Genomic DNA, 20,331 nt, shown 5'->3' with positions numbered 1-20,331 from the left:
AGCGGTTCAGAAACCTCTTTATGAGAAAATGCACTACAAGAATCTGTTACGTCACCCGGGTTGGTGTCACTGGGACCCTGTTCTGGAGCCGGGCCTGAGGCTGGGGCTTGCAGGCAAGCTCCTAGCGACCGGGGCTCCTCCCACAGGCCGCAGTCGGGTCAGCCCCAAAAAACTATGTGGGATCACTCTCCCATGGGCCCACCACCTGCAAGAGAGCTCATAAAAGGGAGTCAGTGTGATATGGTTTGGGTGGCAGTCAAAGGCGGGTACCTCAGTGGCTCAAACTCCGGTCACTCGGGTTTTTGGGACATGGAACATCACCTCTCTGGAGGTGAAGGAGCCTGAGCTTGTGCAGGAAGTTGATAGGTACCGGCTAGATATAGTTCAGCTTATCTCCATGCACAGCCTGGGCGCTGAAACTCTGTACCTCGAAAGGGGATGGACTCTCTACCATTCTGGAGTTGGTCATGGTGAGAGGTGGCGGGTTGGTGTGGGCTTACTCGTGAGCCCCCAGCTCAGCCGCCAAGTGATGTAGTTCACCCAGGTGGGGATGAGAGGGACATCCTTGGAGTAGAGCTTCTGCTCCTCCAGATCGAGAGGAGCCAGTTGAGGTGGCTCTGGCATTTGGGCCGGATGCCTCCTGGACGCCTAACTGGGGACGTGTTCCGGGCATGTTCCACTGGGTGGAGGTCCCAAGAAAGAACCAGGACACGCTGGAGTGATTACGTCGCTCGGCTGGCCTATGAATGCCTCAGGGTACCCTAGAGGAGCTGAAGAAAGTGGCTGGAGAGAGGGAAGTCTAGGCATTATTTCTCAGACTGCTATCAACGTATCACTGTTCTGGATAAGTGGAAGAAGATGGCTGGATGGACCAGGTATCTGTTTATAGACTTTTAAAAGTACTAAGAATTTGTTGTTGTACTGATTTAACAGCTAGGTTAGTCAAAACAAAAACTAAATAAAACACTGTCAACTTTAATAATTTTTCACAAAAATAAAGCTGTCAGCGACGTTTGCATCTAAACTACTGGGTGGGGTTTTATTGTCACTAGCTGTCTCAATCTATTTGAATAAATATTGATTTATTTGTTAAAGTTTCTATACCAAACACGTTTTTGTGGCTAAAAAAATTATCAACCTATTTGAATTATTCAAAAGAAGGAAATTATTTCTACATAAAAAACTTTAATCAGGCTAATCAAAAATGTTTAAAATAAAATTAATCCACATGGAGAGTTACTAAATTGTCTAAATTATGATCATTTCAAATAAGCAGTTGGTAAAAGTCCCACTCCAAGTATCCTTGGATCTATTGTAAAAGAGTTCCCGGTGGTCTTTAATTATGATTATGCAGTTTTTGCCCAAAACCTGTGTCATTTAAGACATAATTTCTGCAGAGCAGCATTAGTTCTGTAGAAATTTGCCTGAGTTGTGGGCTGTTAGCATGATGTAAGCCTACCCCCATTTCCCATTATCCATTTGTTTACACAGTCGACCACTAGCTGACAGTCCCTCCCAACCCTTACCTAAGCTAACCGGTCATACGATTTTGATCCAAATACCAGCTTGGACGAAGAAATTGAAGACGTACATGGATCTATTTGTCTGCAACTGGATGAATCGGAATGAAGCGGAGCAGGGAGCTTGTGCCCCAACAATTGTAGCAGCTATGTCACAGTAACATGCATTTTCCAGAATAGTTTTTAGTCTGCTCCTGATTTACAGTAATTTGGATATAAAACACTCAATAACGCAATTTTAAACTTAATTTTCGATGTGTGTGTTATCCAACATGATAAATACAATATGGAAACAACAAAAACACGATTTTCCCTGAAGTGGGTCTTTAAGTCCAGCTCTAGAACCAACAATCGATATATCAGCAGATTATCCGAAAAGCACCTGCTTACAAATTCTGAGGGACAGAATTGTAGATTAGTTTGCCCCCCAGGAGAAACTTTACTTCGGCCTTTAACGTAAACATTTTTTTCATATGAAACTTACAACTTGATGGGACACCTTTAGGCGGGCGCGTGCCTGCTGCTGTCCCCCAATGAGCGGCTCCTCTGGCGCGGTAAGCCCTCCCACCCGCAGCGACCGGGGCTGGTTTATATGCGGAAGCTTCCGTTCCGCTCGGTAGAACACTGCGAAACGGAACCCGCCGAACCTCAGTCCGCTTTCTTCAGAGCCAAAACAGCGTCTTCAGGCGAGGTGAGTGCGGCGCTTCTGAGTAATAGAGGAAAACAAACCCACGGCTCAGTTTACGGCGGCGTGTACCGTTAAGTCTATAAAGATTAGATCGAAATGCTTATTTAGATAATAATGTTAGGATTTATATTGTAAATTGGGTTATTTGTGTAGGTTCCGGGGTTTTTAAAGCACGTTTCTTCTAAGAGAGACGTTACAGGAGTTACCATGTTAAGTTGGTAGGAACATGTGCTTCACGGCACACCCACAGCGCGAAACGTTTCCCGTGCACACGCGAGTAAAGGCTGACAGCAGCCACTCAACAGTTACAGGCATATTATTATCGGCAATTATTCGGGATAAATCTCGGATTTGGCAACATGGGTTGCCAGGTTGCGCACCAAAAAAAGAAGAAGTTGAAAGATGAGTTTTTAAAAGAGGGAAAACTTTTTTTGTATGACAAATAAGCAAAATAGGCAAAAATAAGACATTTTACTCACTGATGAGAGTAAAATTGTAAAAGAAAAAAGAAAAAGATAATTATTTGGTATCCTATTGGTGATGAAATAGGTGGTTGAAATCAATTCCATTCTGTTTGTTTGTGGTGTTTCCAGGTAACCAGTGTGTCCTATTATAAAATTAGTTTCACCTGATAAAGCAGCGGGTGAACCCACTATATGGGATTATGAAAGCATTGGGAGATTCTTAAAGATCTCACAGATCAGAGGATTTATCACACGTGCTGATTGTTACATGCAGTGGAACCCAAGATAGGTGGGTTAGTTTTTCATCTGTAAGTGAAATTTAAACTTTGAAAAATATATGTTTTAGTATTTATTGATTACAAACAAATATTAAACAATCTTATTTTCTATTTCCAATTTTGGATAATTTGCTGGTTACAGTGTACTTATAGTTTAATAATCTGGATTTTTCCCTTTTGTTTTTGTCCAAATGTTTTTTTGACAGTCATCATTTGTGCTCATCTTTAGGAGATAAACTTAGTTTGCAACTAGCAACAAGGGGTCAAATTTCACTTCAAGTCTAATATACAGTTAAGATAAAGTAAGTTGCACTGGGATCCACTGCTTGAGTTTCTGCCCATCTGTGCTTTTAAAGTCATAGTCGACTACAAGATGTTCTTGTAAACTCCAGATGTGTGAGTGTGAGTGTTGCCCCATAAATTTTAATGTGCAACTCAACTTTTCCTGTGAGAAAACCATGAGGTGTGTCTGCTCGTGTCTATGCACGACAACACTGGAGATTGCAAAACAAGCAGGGACACGAGAGCAACCTATCGGTTTGCCTTCACATTTTAGGACATGCAATTGATACATATCTGGAACTTTAATGTCCTTAATGACGATTAAGTCCTAAACTGGGGGAGAAAAAAACTCCAAACAACTATTCAGATGATGATTTGTATTCCCCTAATAGTTGTACAATGGGTGTATGCATTCCTTGACTCCTTGAAGTTCAGCTTTTATCAGCTCTGGCACATCACAGTTCAAGACTCAAGTGAAAGTGTAAACAAAGTAGCCCTCAGAGTGAACCACGAGGTTCCATTTCGTCTCTTTAATAAAAGAAGAAAAATATGGATCTGACACTTTACTGGCTATTAAATAAATCACTCATAAGTTATTTAAATTTAAGAATAAATACTGAAATAATCAGAAGTTCCTAACAGGGTTGTACAACTGGGAAAGCACTAAATCGATTTAACTCAAAAGATCAAATAGATTTTTCAATTCACCACATTTTGTTATAAATTAAATTCTCAAAATTTATTCTTGAACTAATTGTTTTTTGTATGATAAACATTTTTCTCAGAACTATTGATTTAAAGTGAGCCTAGTGGAACTTTCAATAAAACAACTATTAATTCTTACATTATAAAACAGAAGCTGGGTTTAACCCCCCCCCCCCCCAATAAATTCCTTTAAATGTAATTGATTCCTGGATTTTGTGAATTGATATTACAGGAGATAAATTCTAGTAAGAAATCTGTTTTTTTTTTTTAATTAAAACCGAGAGATCTCTTTTATAAATGAATTTTCTAGGTGTTTTAGATGCTCCTAAAACATGCTATAACAGTATGATGGGGTTATTGTAATTGTGGCCCTTTTTTAATCTGATATTTTTCTGGAGTTATGCAGTCCAATCAGTTGCTTCTCCATGGCGGCCGTGCGTTAGCTGTCACAATCCCAAATAGACTTTTCAAGCCTATTTACAAAGCAGTGTTGTGGGGGATGGACAGCTCTGCATTCCTTGCTGATCACAGTAAGCGGTCTGTTAGTGCAATTATACGCCACTAAGCTCTTTTCTCTTTGCTCACTGTATCAACTTAGCACAAAAATGAAGAAAACAATAGCATTTTCAGAGATTAATAAACCTTTTTAAGAGTATTTTTATTCATTTGTGCGAACAGGCCCCGCAGAGCTAAATATTTGGTCGCTGTTGATTCTTGTTTTATTCGTCTGCTACACTCAGGGGTTTTATTGGGTCTTTTCAAAGATTCTTGATACACTCACGGCGTAAAGGCCAAATGAAATCACTGTGCCTGCAGTTCTCAATTGGCTCAGCTTTCTATTTCATTTTAAACATGAAATCAGAAGACAGGATGGATTTGGTCAGTTTCTTTATGCGACTTTCATTGACTGTCTCTTCAAAATGCTTGTTCTCCCATGGGCATGGTTGTGAGATTCTGAGAAGGCTTTTATTTGTCTCGTACATAGTGACTGGCTGCAGCATGTGTTGCTGTTCCCCAGAGGCATTTCTCTGATGGCATCATGACTTCACAGCCTCAGATAGGCATACCTCTTGGATGACAAAGCATTCTTATCTACAAAGCATTCATCAGACCAGCACGTATCTCCACTATCCATCTCACCAATACTTGATTCTATTCTATTCTATTCAAGTGTTAAATTCAAACCCCGCCTTCAGTAAAAGTGACGCAAACTAGGAAGGTCCAAAGGTTGCAGGTTCTCAAATGGCCACCAGAGTGATTTCTCATCGACTCCCATGTTAAATGTCAGAGTTTACGCCAAAAATAAACACTTTAAATGTCTGGTTTCAGTGCATTTTTGTCTATAATTAAAACATTTGGTCAATTTTCTAAAAAATATATTGTTCAAACTCATTGCAAATAACAAAACACAACAGTTGGCACCAACCAACCTCCATTTTTGGAAGAGCCAATCTTGTTGAATGACAGAGAGACATAGAATCATAATTATGTACACAATCTTTCTCATTTTTAATCACAAAGAAAACAGTTTTTCTGCTTTCCTACCAAATCCCTACATTACACATTCTAGTAATTTCATTATCTACTTCATTAAAGAGTTTTTAGCCCAGTAGGAAATGTTTATCAAGCATGACTGACTCAGTGAAACCTAATGCCATATGAAATATTTTATGGTACACGACTTTCGTGGCATTTATTATTGCAGACATTGCAGCTTTAATTTGTCTTAAATTTTCGACATTTCCTTTAAGTACAATTTTTCCCCTTAAGATGTGAAGTGAGAAATCAAGAGCATTTTTTTGTCTTTGGCTCATCCTCCTGCAGCTTTGGTATCGCTGCAGTTATGCTTGGAAAAGCAATACTCTCTGTGTTCCAGGCTAGGGATTTACCAGACGGGTTGGTAAGATGTGAATGCATGCAAGACATTTCTTCTCTCATCTGTCTAAACCCCAGGAATGAAATGTTCAGCAGACCATGTGTTGCAAGAAAATTGGTGGAAAAAAAACCTTTTTGGTTGTTTAGGGAGAAAAAAAAAAGAAATATATATTTATATTTACCTCTTAGTGGATCTTCAATCGCGTTCATTTTACTTTAAAAAAAAACTTTTGTGTATATTTGTATGAGCTTACTTAAGTTGGCCTTGCATGACAAAATATTGGTGCTCATATGATCTTATCTGTCCGTCTGTCTGTCTGTCTGTATCATAATTTTCTCTGCCTTTTTTGACTAATTTGTTGTACCATTTTGCCAATTAAAGGGAGCGTGGAGCAGATAACTTGTAGGTAGTTATTTAGAAAAACACAGAGAAGCAGTAATGTGGGATCCCACCCATCAGTCTAAAAAGCATGCATTTCATCTTGTAGGTGCATCATGAGCAGCAGCTACAGCGTTTCCCTGCCCGGCCCTGCTCCGTGGGGCTTCAGACTGCAGGGGGGAAAGGATTTCTGTATGCCCCTCACCATCTCCCGAGTGAGTAGATCAACATTCACACTACCTTTATGTACCCTTCACTTCATGACCGTCACCCTAAAGGAATGCCGTCTTTGATCCTTTGCTTTCTTTTTGTGAGGAAAGTGCTGGTTCTTTTCCTGTGAGACATTTGCTGCTGGATTTAGATTGTCTGAGGTTCACGACTCACTGCCACAAAGCCCTCACCTAGTCTGTGCCAAGTCTATTGTTGTGGAAATAGTGTTGCATAACTTTTTTTTACCACTTCAGACTTTCTGTGTAAAAAAAAAACATGTCAGAACAGTTGTGGGAAAAACAAAGCCTGTCCTCCTGACTTTATTAGGTTTTATTCTTCAGGGCATCATTTAAATAAATTGAGCCGGTTTCCACAAAGTTCTAAATTGGATAAATTGGGGTTGTGGGACCTTTTTGCAGCATCAAAAATGGAAGTGATTCTTTCCTAAATTGTGCTATATGTGTCCCATGATAGCAATAAAGTTTTGCGTGTTTGTACATTACCATGTCTCTTTAAAATGGTCAGCATTTGGTTTTGAACAAGATTTTGGTAACCCTTGTGCTATCCTAGGCACTTAAACGTTGGGAGTTGGGTCATCTAGACCCACTAGACCTTTTTTCTTCAATAATTTGTGATCCTCACTGGTGTCCATGGATTACATGAAATCTTTCCACCTTTATCCACCTTTGTCATGGTAGGGAGAACACGTCAATGTAAGGGTGGGGTCATCTAAGATAGTACAAGGGTTAAGTGACAAAGCCTTTCCATTGGGGCTGCATGATATGAGAAAACCTTGCAATTTGCTATATTAGTGATTAGGGCTGCACGATATGAAGAAAACTCGCAATATGCGATATCAGTGATTAATATTGCGATATCGATATAATTTGCGGTATATAAACAATTAGCAAAACAACCAAAAATATCATTCCCATTCCATTACAACAGCTTAAAAATTATACTACAAATGACCCTTGTTGACATAGGAGGCGAACATACAACATAATAGGGCGCCATCCGATTAGTTAACAACGTGAAGGGGTCCATCTGATTGGTCAAATGCAGAAAGGGATTCTTTCAATCCATTAAACACTTCAAGCTGCCAAAAGATTGTTTGGCCACATCTAAGGTAACCATTTATTGCAAATTTGCTGTCTTTTGCGATATGCATATTGCACAGCTTGAAATTGCGATAACGATAAATTTGCGGTATATTGTGCAGGCCTATTAGTGATCTAAATTATGATGATGATATAAATTGTGATACATAAACAAATAGCAAAAAAACAAAACATCGTTTCTATTTTACTGCAACAGTTTAATTTAAATAAGCGTCAACATACCTTAAATTACACTCCAGATGACCCTAGTCTACATAGGAGCTGAGCATCTGGCATAAAAGGAGTCCATCTGATTGGTCAAATGTATAAAGGGATTGATTTGACTTGTTAAATAGTGCACACTTGTATAGCGCTTTTCTACCTTCATCAAAGGCCCAGAGTGCTATACAGTCACAATCCCATTCAACCATTCACACTCACATTCACTCACTGATGGCTTCACCAGAGGTAAGGTGGGATTCAGTGTATTTCCCAAGGACACTTTGAGGCAGGAATTGAACCTGCAATGTTCCGATCAGAGGTTGACCGTCCTACCGCGGCACCAAAGTAGCCCCCTTGGCAATCTAAATAGGATTGTTTTAGCACATTTAAGGTACCCATTTATAGTAATTTTTGCCATCTTTTGCGATATAAATATTGCACAGCTTGATATCGCGATAACAATTAAACTTGCAAATTATTGTGCAGGCTAGGGTTGTGCCGATGGACGATATCATCGTCCATCGTGATGGGTGACTGACATCCCGATGGAGAGACCACCATCGTGATGCCACGCCCCCGCCACGTTGCGAGTCAACACCATAAGCCGCGGTTAAATGTACACAATATCTTGAGGGGATCAATGGTCGGATTAGAATCCAACCGTGTACATGGGCCCAGAAAAATGTTTTCAGAATATAAAAACGTTCACTAAGGTCACACTTTCCGTCGGAATAAATCATTTGCACATGCGCAGTAGGGTTTGAAAACCGGAAGGATATAAATTCCGCCGAGCGGCTTTTTTTTTCAAACTTTATTGAATGTAACAATTCAATACAAAACAATGTTAAACAGCGCCGAGCGGCTATATACATTGACATGTCAGCTCGGTAAAATACGAGATGATCTTTTAAACGTGCTTTTAATAATGTTACGGTTATTATGAAACACCTGTTCGCTCATCATTTGAATTTTAATCCGTGTGGTCAGTGCTTTTTCTGAACGAAGCCAGGATTAGCAGTATGCTAACACGGGCTAACAACATTAGCTTTGGGTGGCGCTGCATGCTGTGAATAACATCAGGCTTTATTTAGTCGGGACACGACTGGAAACACAAATCCACGTGATTGTTTGAATGTTTTCTAAGGACTGAGCGACATTTCTGCTTTGAAACTCAAACCGCTGTGTGTGCTGACGATCCGAGCTGTGCTTAGACACACTTTTAGACCCGGTTCTGAGTTCGGTTGCTTGTACCCCTAGAGCTGCGGGACGGATCGCAGTCTTAAATCTCCCACATATACCGTTCATGTACCCCCCCCCTTCAAACACAAAGCTGTAAATCCGCACTCCACCGGTCCACTTCGCTAGTTAAGTGCGGGAGCAGACTACACTTCTTTTCTATTTTGTTTGTTACTTTTTTTGTTAAAGTCACTTTCCTCAGTTTATACTGGATCATCGCGGATTAGTCATTAGTTGGGAAATAAAAAGAAAAAAGCAAAATAACGAATAGCAGTTATATAAGAACGAAAAATGTAAAAATACCCCCCCCCCCCCCAGGCGATGTCATCGTCCATCCCGATGGTTGACAGCAAACATCGTCAACGGCCAATTTACGGGACATCTCCCAACCCTAGTGCAGGCCTACTTTCTATAGTTTCAACTGCTTTATTTTAGGTTTCCTGGAATAGTTGTTGTTTAACACGACCCAATTTCAACCTTATCTTGCACTGATGACCTTTTGTTTTACTTCCTAACTCCTCTGTGAACAGAAAAATTCATAGTTGACTTGGTGATGCTGAGATTCCACAACACTGTGTGTACAGAGCTTTTGTTTTTACTGGTTTTGGGTAATCTTGACCTTGTGAGCTATGGTCAGTCATCTGCTTATTGGTCAGAAAGAAAAGAATCCCAGAAGTCTTGTGGTTTTCTTGGCAACTAGTCAAATCAATGTGATGGGATCTAGTTTATAGAGAAGACACTTTCTACTTTTAAGCAACTACCTTAAGAAATAGTCTCATTGGTCTCATTTTAACATGCAAACTATAAGCTGAGTATGAAGTAAAGCCACTGTGCTTTTACTAATTACCAGCCATCTGGTTTCTAATTTCTAACACTTTACTAGTCTGTGACAGATAAAGAATAGTTCAATAAGTCCATCCTCCAGTCTAGAAGATGGACTTCTTAACCTATTTTTCCCAGACAGAGGAATCGATTTTTTTTCTCCATATTTTGTGTAGACACACTCATGAATGATTTTGACTTATAATGAATAAAAAAAACTTTGCTTCTTTAGTGTTGGTGACACTTGATGATCACCAGGGAATTAAAGGAATTCCTCCCAACTATGACTTCCCTTTTCTTTTGTGGAAATGAGATGAAGTCACCTTTCTTTTTATGATTTGTTTCTGCTTTTTAGGTTTGTTCTCTTTAAAAGAAATGTGTATGTCTCTGAAATTGTTCATTTATTTTAGACTTACTCTTTACAGCTCTGTATTGAGTTTTGAAACAAGCGATCACACTCAAAGATCTGATCTATAGATCTATCTCCATAGATCTGTAGATATATAGATATATATCAATAGATCTGATCTACCATTGTGGTCATTCAAGAAAGATATGGCGACAAATGTTATGCATATCCTTGGTTTTTGACATTCTTTAAAACAAGATATCATATGTACTTCATCTGCTGAAGAATTTGAACCACACTGAACAAAAATACTCAATTTTAGGACTTTCCTCTGCACAGTGTTTTCTAAACATGCAGTGTCTCCTGGGTTATTGTTTAAAAGAAACATCTAAAGGCCGACAAAGGGGAGAAGGCACAGTGTGACATAAATTCCTGTTTCTTTGTTTGAGTCACAGAGGGTTTTCAATACTGTAACTCTTTGTCGAATCTGGTTTAAAAGCGTAAAGCATGTCCTCAGCTGTATTCTCTGTGCTCTGGGGTCAAGCCCGGCTCCTGCAGAACTAGAAGAGTCATTCAGTTCTTTTTACTTCCTGTTATGAAACTAATCTCTGAGTCAACACCAAGGTCAGTTCCTCTGTTTATTTGTTCTCGACAGAATGTCTCACAGAGTTTTTTAGGTCCCATGTGTGGACAGAATTTCCGTCCCCCTATTTGATGGATGACTGTCTATGATGAAGCGTTTTCACACGGTTCAGAGAACCCAGCGGCAGAGCTCCAGCTGTTTTATTGTAGCAACAGAAAACAATTTAATAGGATTAGTGATTAAACCCACTTTTTATTGGTTCTTCAACGCACTGTGTGCTGGCTAGTGTAAGAAAAATGTTTGAGTAAGGAAAGGCCTGCATAGCTTCACAGACTATTTTTGACCCTTCCTGCCTCGATAACGGTGGTATGTAGGACATTATGTTGTCACTGGTCCACTTGTCTTTGTAAAAAATAAACAGCTCATAAATAAGGCGATGTCACAGTCAGAAGCTGATTAGATAAGTGCACTGCTCGGGCTTTTACACACTTCATCTGTATTTTCTCTCAGCTTCAGTTGATTGATGACACTGTCTAATAAATCATGTTTGCCTGAGGCTGTATTTGCTTTAGATTTGGATGAACCAAGATGATTTTTATTATATTCTTCTTATGTATGAAGTATTTTGCACACACCCGCAGTTGTCACTTTTGGGGGGGGTCAAATGCTCCTTGTTCAGTCAATGGCTTTGTGATTACTGTGTGGAGCACGCCATAGTAACGTGGAGTCACGCTACACAACTTTCACGGCTTCTCATCCTGTCAAGTCACCGGTTGGTGTCATGCGTACAACATATTTTCGTCCAAGCTCATGACAAGTGACCGGTTCATGTGTCAGGAAAGAATTTATCACGCTTGACCCGTCTGTCTTAGTTCAGAGATCGCAAAAAATTACAGCACACCGTTGTGTGCATTGGCTGTTTTGTAACAACACAGAATAGTCATTTAGTTCTTTATACAGCAGCTCTTTTTAAATAATACAAAAAGAAGCAGTGACAAGATGGTGCACATGTGGAAACAATTGCCAACAGTTTAGCTGTTGCTTCATGCCCCTCATTAGATGAGTGAGGAGAATTTTGGGGTTGACCTCAAGCTTATTATAAGGTTCATTAGAACTGCGCCATGTTAAATGGACGTTCTTTTCAGCAAGGAATATGCACGTGTTGACGTCACATTCAAGCTTATGTTTATTTAACTCAGACGGATGAAGTTGCCATGGAATAATGATGTAATGACCTTACATGTGCCCGCCATATGTAACTGATTGGAATGGTTCAATATGAGGTTGGTCACAGGGCAAGTGGCGATTATCCTGATTCATTTTTGGAAAATTTTTAGTTGCGGTTGTGACAGGATTACTTAATATGGACATGAAGGGATGTGGAGAAAAAAATTGTTAACCATCTTTGGCTGTAATTGGGTCCTAAAAATGTTGACAGCAGCACTCAGTCGGTATATTGGAAATTTACGGCACTTATTGTAAAAAGATTGATGTTAAATTTTCAGAAATACAAATGGATCAGATTTTTTTGGCTTAAAGTTTAGTTTGAGAGCCAAACATCATGAAATACAAAGCTAAATATTTAGTGCATCGACACGCTACAGCATCTGGAAACCAGAAACTGTTTTTGTTTGGGATGGATTGTTAAAATCTGTGGGGGGGGGGAAAATAATTTTTCCTATTCAAAAGTCAGAACAAGAATAGTTTTCTTTGGTTTTATTCTCTTTTTTCATCCTTCTCTTGACCTTTATTTTCTTTTTTTTTAGATTTTTCTATTGGGCCTTTCAAGTGAAAACAGTTTGTAAAGCTCAATTTTAGCTCTGTTTTAACCCTTTTTTGTCAGGTAAGGTTATATCTGCTCACTGTGCATCAATACCTGAAATGAGGTCCAGTCTGTGGATGCATGTTAAAACCTCAAGATTCTGATAGTAAACTTCTTTAAAACAGACCATCCTCAGTGATGTTCCAGTATTTCAAATGTACCGTACTATTACTTTTATTTTGTGTGTATTGCATTTTAGTCTTTTTTCTCCAACCTGCTGTTATTTGTCCTTCATGCATTCGTGTAGACCCACATATCAATTAGTTTGAATTGTGACTAACAAAGCTGTAAGTAAAGCCCTCAATGGAGTTTAGATGTAATCAAATAATTGTATTAAAAATTGTATTTGAACTGGGGGAACCTACTGGGAATCTTCTGTCAGTGGTGAGAAACGGTGGCAAAAGAGCCCCTACCCTTAAAACAATTATGTTCCTGCAAAGCTAAAGAAAGCTGTAAAAGAAGGGTGAAAAAGAAAACCCAAGCCCTGTAGTTTCGAAACTCACACAGATCGCGGTCTGTGCTGCAACTCTCGCAAACAATTTACATGTTCTTTTTGTAACCGTCTCTTACTATAACATTTATGGAGTGGAAACCGAACTGTGACGGAAATAATTTTATTTTGTGAAGTGTTTCATACGTGCATTTATACTCAACACCTTTTTTTATTACTTTTTTCCTTTTCCATTATAGGCTACCCTCAAATACATGTGTCTATGACCATGAGGTGAACTCAGACTACATATGGATTGAGTATAAACAGTTATCTGCAGAATGTGTTTGATCCCAGTGTGATGGGTTTGTCTGCCTTGAATTGTTTGGAGGGCACCTGCTTCCAGTCTTCAGTATTATATGGCTGAGCTATAAAGTGACTCTTTATTCTGATGTAGCTCTTTTTTATGCAACACCGTGAACCAGTAACTTTTTCTTTATATGTACTACTGCCCATTATGGTCACAAATGATTGGAATTTGTTTGCAGTTCAGTGGCATGTTTCAGCTACAATTAAAAAATGGACACATTTACCAAAAACATGCAAACTTGCTATTTGGTACAGGCACAGGTAAACTGTGCCTTTATAAAAAAAAAAACCCAACACATTTATTACATTTATTATTGTCTCAATAAATTGCCACAAAAATGCATTGTCCCTATCCAATAAAGGACTTGAAGAATCCTTAGTGGTAAAAACTAGTGGTACCTCTTGGCTTAAGTCTCACCATTGCTATAAAACGTTTCATATCTTCTGACTCAGCAGTGTTGGCAGCATAGGCCCTACCTCTGACCTGAATAAAGAGCATTCATTATTCACTGCAGGGTTGGTAGCTTTATGTGTTTTTGTTATTTGTTGCTATGGCAATTTGACTGAGACCACTTTTGAGGCCTTCCTGGCATCTGGTGTTGTCCAAGCGCCAGATTACTGTAGTAAGAGAACAATAACGGACTATGCCAGCCATTCTGTGCAAGTGCTTTCAATTTAAGGCTTTTATTTTAAAGAAGAGCTCTGCCTGTTTGGTGTCCCGTCAGTGTCATGCATTGATTTATCTGCCTATTTTAAGGAGTAAGCTGCTTTTGCGAGTTTTTCTGGATTTTGGACAAAGTCACCATTTGAAGCAGTAAAATACAGAACCTCCACTTAATTTGAACCTTTTTCTTTTTTTATTCATGGTCAGCGAGGGTTGGGCCAGTAAAATATTTGTTTGGGAATGGTTGCACCTCTGCAGGCAGGCTGTGTGGTCTATGCTGAGACCAATGCAATCACAGCAAGTAACCTGTACTTTGGGGCCAATTAGACTTTGATGGATTTTTCTTTTTCTTTTTGAAGAATTCATTTAAAATTGAATTTGAACTATGCCATTAAGAAAATCTGTATTATTTTTTTTTTATATTACCCAGCTTTATCCCTTTTTTAATATAAAAAAACCACAATATTGAAATAGTATTTCAACATTTAAGCAGTTTCCTTTAGCATGCAAAATAGTGTGTATACCTCATTGGGTGGAGATACCCCCCAGCCTTGATCTTATCTGATCTGGTGTCGTTTCTCTGCAAAAATACAGGTGTGGTGGGGAGGTTTGACTGTTTGTTTTTTGATCATCATTGCTGATTGAATGCTCTGAAAAGCATGTGAAAATAGCTTCAAAACCTATTTGCAATGTGGTGCAGTTATGTGAATCAAAATAATGGTGTCACAAAAGGTGCTTTTACAATCAACGGAAACGTTTAAACAAATGAAAAGTTTTATTGACACAAGGAAGCAGTCTCCTTAAGCTGGTGTTTGTGCTGACATAATGTTAGGCCCGAGTCTTCTCCATATAAGGCCGTGTGTCTTATTCCATCCTGCACAGACATGACATGAATTGCCCAGGCCTTCCAAGTCTCGCCACAAGAAGCTTCCTGTAACATGACTTCTCAGATGTGAAATAATGACCACAGCTTTCTTCCCACTTTCTTACTTTTACTCCTTTCTCTAAAAGCAGGAAGTTCCTTTTTGGCAACATGGGAGACAGTCAGTCTTCTCTGTAAAGTTAAGATATACTGTAGTTTTGAACACTATTGAATTGATTTAATTATGATAGACTGCCAACATTCTTCTATAGCACCAAGAAACAAAGTTTAGTAGTATTTAAATCTGAGAAAACTAAAAAAAAAACAATGCAAGTTTCTATTTCCTTTTACAAAAACAAAATACTGGCCTCTATTTATTGGCTTCTTTAGGTTCTGTCTTAGCTAACATTTATCCTTTAGTCCTATTTGGATATTTTGGATCTTGCTATAATCTGTCATATAAAACTGGTTAATATTGTGTAAGAAAACCATTTGGGCTCAAGATTTATCACAGTGTCGTTGAACACTGGCAGAACCAGTCATTATTAGGAACTACACTGCAGTAAAATCACCAGCTTGGAGAGGAAAACCACAGCATTGCAGCCACACTCTTATGTGGTTGCTATCCCGTTGAAGTAAACACAGTTGGACAGACACCCTATTCATTTGGAAAGCAGAAATGATTGCCAAGCCCTCTTGTAGCCTCCTTCAAATTATACTTTCTTGAACACTAGTACATAGCTTTTTTTTGTGACAGAGTAAGAGGTAAAGTGGTAACATGCCCTTATTGCCCTCTTTGACTACAAGCCTGGTTAATCCAAAAAGGACCGTAGCAGCCAAACTTGCTTATTTTCTTCCCCCAATTAGTGTGTCAGCCCTTTCCAGGTTTATATTTATAGACTGAACATGCGTGGAATTTTTCCTCAACATCTATTTGTTTGGTATCCACCCGATGAAGGCTGTGTTTGAGTGGAGGAAGCAGTCATGTACAAAGTGCCCCCTGTTCGCCACAGACTAAACCATTTAATAATGTTAGCAGCACATAGTTTTGGGTTATTTGAGCTCTCTCCTCACTTCATACTTAACGCTAAAATGTCAGAGAAATGTCCATATATAGAGCTACAAAGAATTGTGCTTTTATATCATCCCTAGAAGGAAAGAAGTGTCGAACTCTTGTTGCTCCTCAACATGCAAAGAAGAGTACATGGGAAGGAAGTCTGTGAGGGGGAAAGGAATATTATAAGGATGCACTTAAGCTGCCTTTCTACTGATATGGAGGGGTGTAGTGGTGTAGGAATGATCTCTGAAGTGTGCTTACACCCTTTTTGTTGCTCTTGAGTGTCGGGTATCTGAATTCAATGTGCACCAGTTAGCCTGAGCAAATGGAGACGAGGTGTGTCTGGGAAACAAATGAGTCAGATAGTCTTCGTCACATCTTTGTAGGGAGTATTCTGCTTGTTTTGTAATGTGACTCTACTATTGATGTTCTACTCATTACTTCCTGTGTATGGTTAAGATATAAATGAGGAAGCATGACTCAAAAAAAAAAAAAGAAAATGCTGCAGTTGCTGCCACCAATGATGTCACTTGTCATTCTTTCTCCACTTCCTTCCCATTCTTTTTTTGTTGTTGTTGCTGTGTGTTTGAACACAATGACACAATGGATGCTTTTTGAGTTACCTAAGATGGATGAATACTTAAGGAGTGGAGAAAGGCTAAGTCTTGTGTTTGTTTAGTCAGGATCCCTTCAGAACACGGAATGATGAGGACGATGACATTACAAGGAAAGCTACCAAACAGAATAACTTTTTTTTCTACAAAGCTGGTATATTTTTGAAGTTGTGGATTTATTTAATCTCAGGGAGGATGGTGGCTTTGGGAATATCTTCTCACAGCAAGAGGGTTCTAGTTCAAGTACAGACTGAAGTCCTTCAGCACACAGTTTGGATGCTTTTCCCGTGAATACATTGGATTTCTTTGCGTTCTTCCGACAATCCAAAAAAAGATAGCTTGATGGGTCTATTAGAGAACCAAAAATTACCCTTTTTGAGTGAGTGAGTCTACATCTACCTCAGTTGGTTTTTTGGACAAGTCACTAGATGGTGGGATCTTAGTGTAGACATTTAGCTAAATACACTAACAAAATTTCCATCCATAATTGGTTCAGTCACCATAAGTTTTCCCTGATTGCCCAATTTTAAGAGGACTTAAAGTTAAAATAACAATGATAAACCTCCTAGAAAGTGAGTGCACAGTACCTTTTCAACGCCTGCTTGTCTGAGCAGGTTTCAGTGTGCTGACACATTAATGAGGTGTGCTTAGTATTGCATAAACATTAATCAGTATCTACGCCTTGTGGAGACTCATCCCTTTCATTGTGGCTTTGACGTTAGCTTCCATATGCTAGATGCAAGTCTCGACATTGTGCCGATGCATGGAGGACTTGATGAGTCTCACCTTCCCCTCTTAGACAGACGCTTTTAGGAGCTTTTTCTGCAGCTGTAATCAAAACCACCAGGCATCACACACTTCTCCGCTGGCTTTTTATATTGCCCGCACTAAAAACGTATGCTGGTCTTTCTTTTCATTTGCTTTGGGAAAACATATTTCGACCTTAGACAAGTGCTGACAGATGTATTGTTGCTGGGATATTAACAGGTGTGATAATAAAAGAGCTGACCTATCTGTGTTCCTAGTCTTTTTAACTTTAAACCATCATCATGTTTTTTAAGCTTTAGACTGTTTGGATCACAAAAACTGTTAAACTTTCTTCTCATGTCGGTGCATATTTAAACAAAGTGACTTTTTCCCTGCCATAAACTTCTCTAGCTCATCTCTTCATGTTGTCTGAGTTAAATCAAACAACATACCAAGACTTGTCAGTCGTCCTTATCAGTGATCCTTATCACTGTTGTGTTTAAACAGGTTTCAGTAGACCGAAGATCCTTAGTGAATCTAAGATACTGACGTAAGGGCCATTATTTACAAGCACAGCAAAAATATATTTTTTTTCTAATAAGTGTGATTCCGTGAAAGGTTGAAAGTGTGACTTGTGGGTAAACCATTCCTAAGTTTGATGCAAACCTTAAAGTATTATAAGTTGCAGTTCCTAATGTTTTCACTGGAGGCAGGTTTCAAACTGAATCAAGTTCCCATTGACTCCCATAGTCAAATTTTCACACCAAAAATCAATATTTTTGCATTCTGTCAATAATCGTTTTGATTTTTATACTTTTGTAGTTTTGTTGTTGTTGTCCTTTTCATTTTAACAGAGCTCAAATGTGTTTATTGCTACAAGTGGTTTTGATTAACAGCATGTTGTTGTGGTGGTAAATTCAAGCCAATGTGTCTATCACATTTTAGGCTAAATTTTCTCCTTTTAAAGTCCAATAACTGGCTTTAGAGGTCATTCATCTTGGCTAATTATGTCTGTGGGGTAAACATGTTGTAGTAAGCAGTGGAGGCTTATCCTTGTGTGTGTTTTTTTTCTTCCCAGCAGAGTTTGTTTTGGACAATTTTGCCCCCAACCATAGCATTTGCTGGAACTTCATGATGCTTACAGTCATTTTTCTTTTATTAGCCAATCTTAAATTTGCTGGATCACAACCTGCAGATGACTCAGACACATGGAGCTTTCAGAGCAAAACCCTCTAACATGTCAAGATTTGTTTTCAACATTTGTTTCACTGAAGATACAAACGGAACGTGTTGAAAATGATTTTTTTTGTTCTAAATGTTCCTCACATTGAGTGTAAAATATTGTATTTAAAAAAAAACCCTTAAAAGTGTGTGCTTTTAATTTGTCAGCTGCCATTTATTATTGTGAAATGTCATTAGTTTGTACTGAGAGATTGCTTTCCTAGATGGAGAGACTTTCCTCACACATTTTTGACGTAGTTGGGGGATTGGGCTCGCATTTGATAAAGGTTGCATAATTCGACCACAGTCCTCACAGATTCCAGGAACTAAGCTAACAAAATAAGTACACTTCTTTAAGTGGAAAACTCTTGCAACCATCTGTAGATCATAGCATTCCAACAAGGTAAAATGTAAAAAATAAAATCCATATTGAATTTTTGCAGATATTATTGAATTTGTTTAAATGTATTTTTCCATTTGTTTTATTTGTTCTTATTGCAGCTTACAGAGGGGGGCAAAGCAGCCAGTGCTCGCATGAGCATTGGAGATGTCATTCTTTCCATCAATGGCATTTCTACTGAAAGCATGAACCACCTTGAGGCCCAGAACAAGATAAAAGCCTGCACAGGTACCCTCAGCCTCACTCTGCAGAGGTAAGAGTTTACAGGCCTGTAAGGCCCGAAGTCACACAAACTCTAAAACATAATGTGTTTGAGACGGAAAATCATGAGAGAACAAACAGTCCAGGTCCTGTTTGAAGGGTTTTAACAGAGTTAGGTGATTGTTTTGGCCTTATAACAGGCTTCCAGTGAAAAATGTGTGCTTTATTTACTCTAAGATTAAGGAAAGTTGAGGTTTTAAAGAGGGTGAGTTCATTGGTTGAGGGGCTTGAAGATTGAGACCCTGCAGCCTGAGGAGAGTGTGGGAGTTGTTTGAAGAAGGGCTGATATGATGAGTGAGAAGCAAGCGGACAAAAAAACACACCGACATAAACCTTAGGCTGCATCATGAGCCACAAGCTTTCAGCTGCAACAGAACCTAACTTGATTTGTTGTTTAAGGAGTATCTTCGTGTTCATTTAGAATACAGTTTTACCACAGCAGATACCTCCAAGATCCTACAACAGATCTGAAAATGCCATTTAGACATGAGCAAGCTTGTTGCTGCACAGCAATTTGCCAGTGATTTCATAATAACTGAAACTGATCTGTGATGGCATGCCCTCAGACTGAAAGTGTTAATTGTTTCTCTCTAATCTTCATACAATCTAGTAAACTGTGGTGCATTTTTTAATGAAAGCTCCCACTTGACTAAAAGCTTATATAAAGAAAAGTCAAAAACTAAAAGATATTTTAAAGTCAAAATAAAAATATGAATACTTTTCCTTAATGAAAAGGATTATAGTTCTAGTTCATCTAAATCCATATGTTCTAACACACTGGCTTGACAAACAGCGGAATGCTGAGGACTTGAGGTGTTAGATGGGATCTTTCTGCCCCTCTGTCACTCCCTGTAGGCCCTGTGTATAGACATTTCCAGCAACAGGCCTGTGATGGATGACTGAGAGGACAGCAAACACCAACTGCATTTTGTTTTTACCCGCCTCAAAATAAATCGATACAAGATTTAATATCTTATATTGGAACAGATCCTAAAGTCATAAAGCCATGAAAAGCACAAGAGACATTTTGACTGAAAGAAATGTGATAAATTTGGCAGAAACTGTAAAAAAAGATGTAACATCTTCATCTTTGAAGTGACTTGACAGAATAAACAGCAGAAATGTTGATCCCAATCCGTGCTTGCTGATATTTTCAAATTGAACAAATTGT

At 38.8% G+C, this 20,331-nt stretch overlaps 1 protein-coding gene across 2 annotated transcripts in view; it reads left to right on the top strand.

Moving 5' to 3' along the window:
* Positions 1 to 2,081: 2,081 nt before the first annotated feature.
* LOC101158216 (PDZ and LIM domain protein 5) overlaps positions 2,082 to 20,331 on the top strand; it is a 31,962-nt gene continuing 13,712 nt past the window's right edge. For both annotated transcript variants that reach the window (XM_011481793.3, XM_004074910.4), the window contains exons 1-3: positions 2,082 to 2,211; positions 6,301 to 6,406; positions 19,001 to 19,152. In XM_011481793.3, coding sequence (XP_011480095.1) covers positions 6,308 to 6,406; positions 19,001 to 19,152 — 251 coding nt within the window. In that variant the 5' untranslated portion in view covers positions 2,082 to 2,211; positions 6,301 to 6,307. The remainder of the gene's footprint in view (positions 2,212 to 6,300; positions 6,407 to 19,000; positions 19,153 to 20,331) is intronic.

This window comes from Oryzias latipes, chromosome 12 (assembly GCF_002234675.1).
Source record: "Oryzias latipes chromosome 12, ASM223467v1".
Classification (NCBI taxonomy): Eukaryota; Metazoa; Chordata; class Actinopteri; order Beloniformes; family Adrianichthyidae; genus Oryzias; species Oryzias latipes.
Note: the sequence above shows the minus strand (reverse complement) of the source record. Positions and strands in the feature narration are given on the sequence as shown.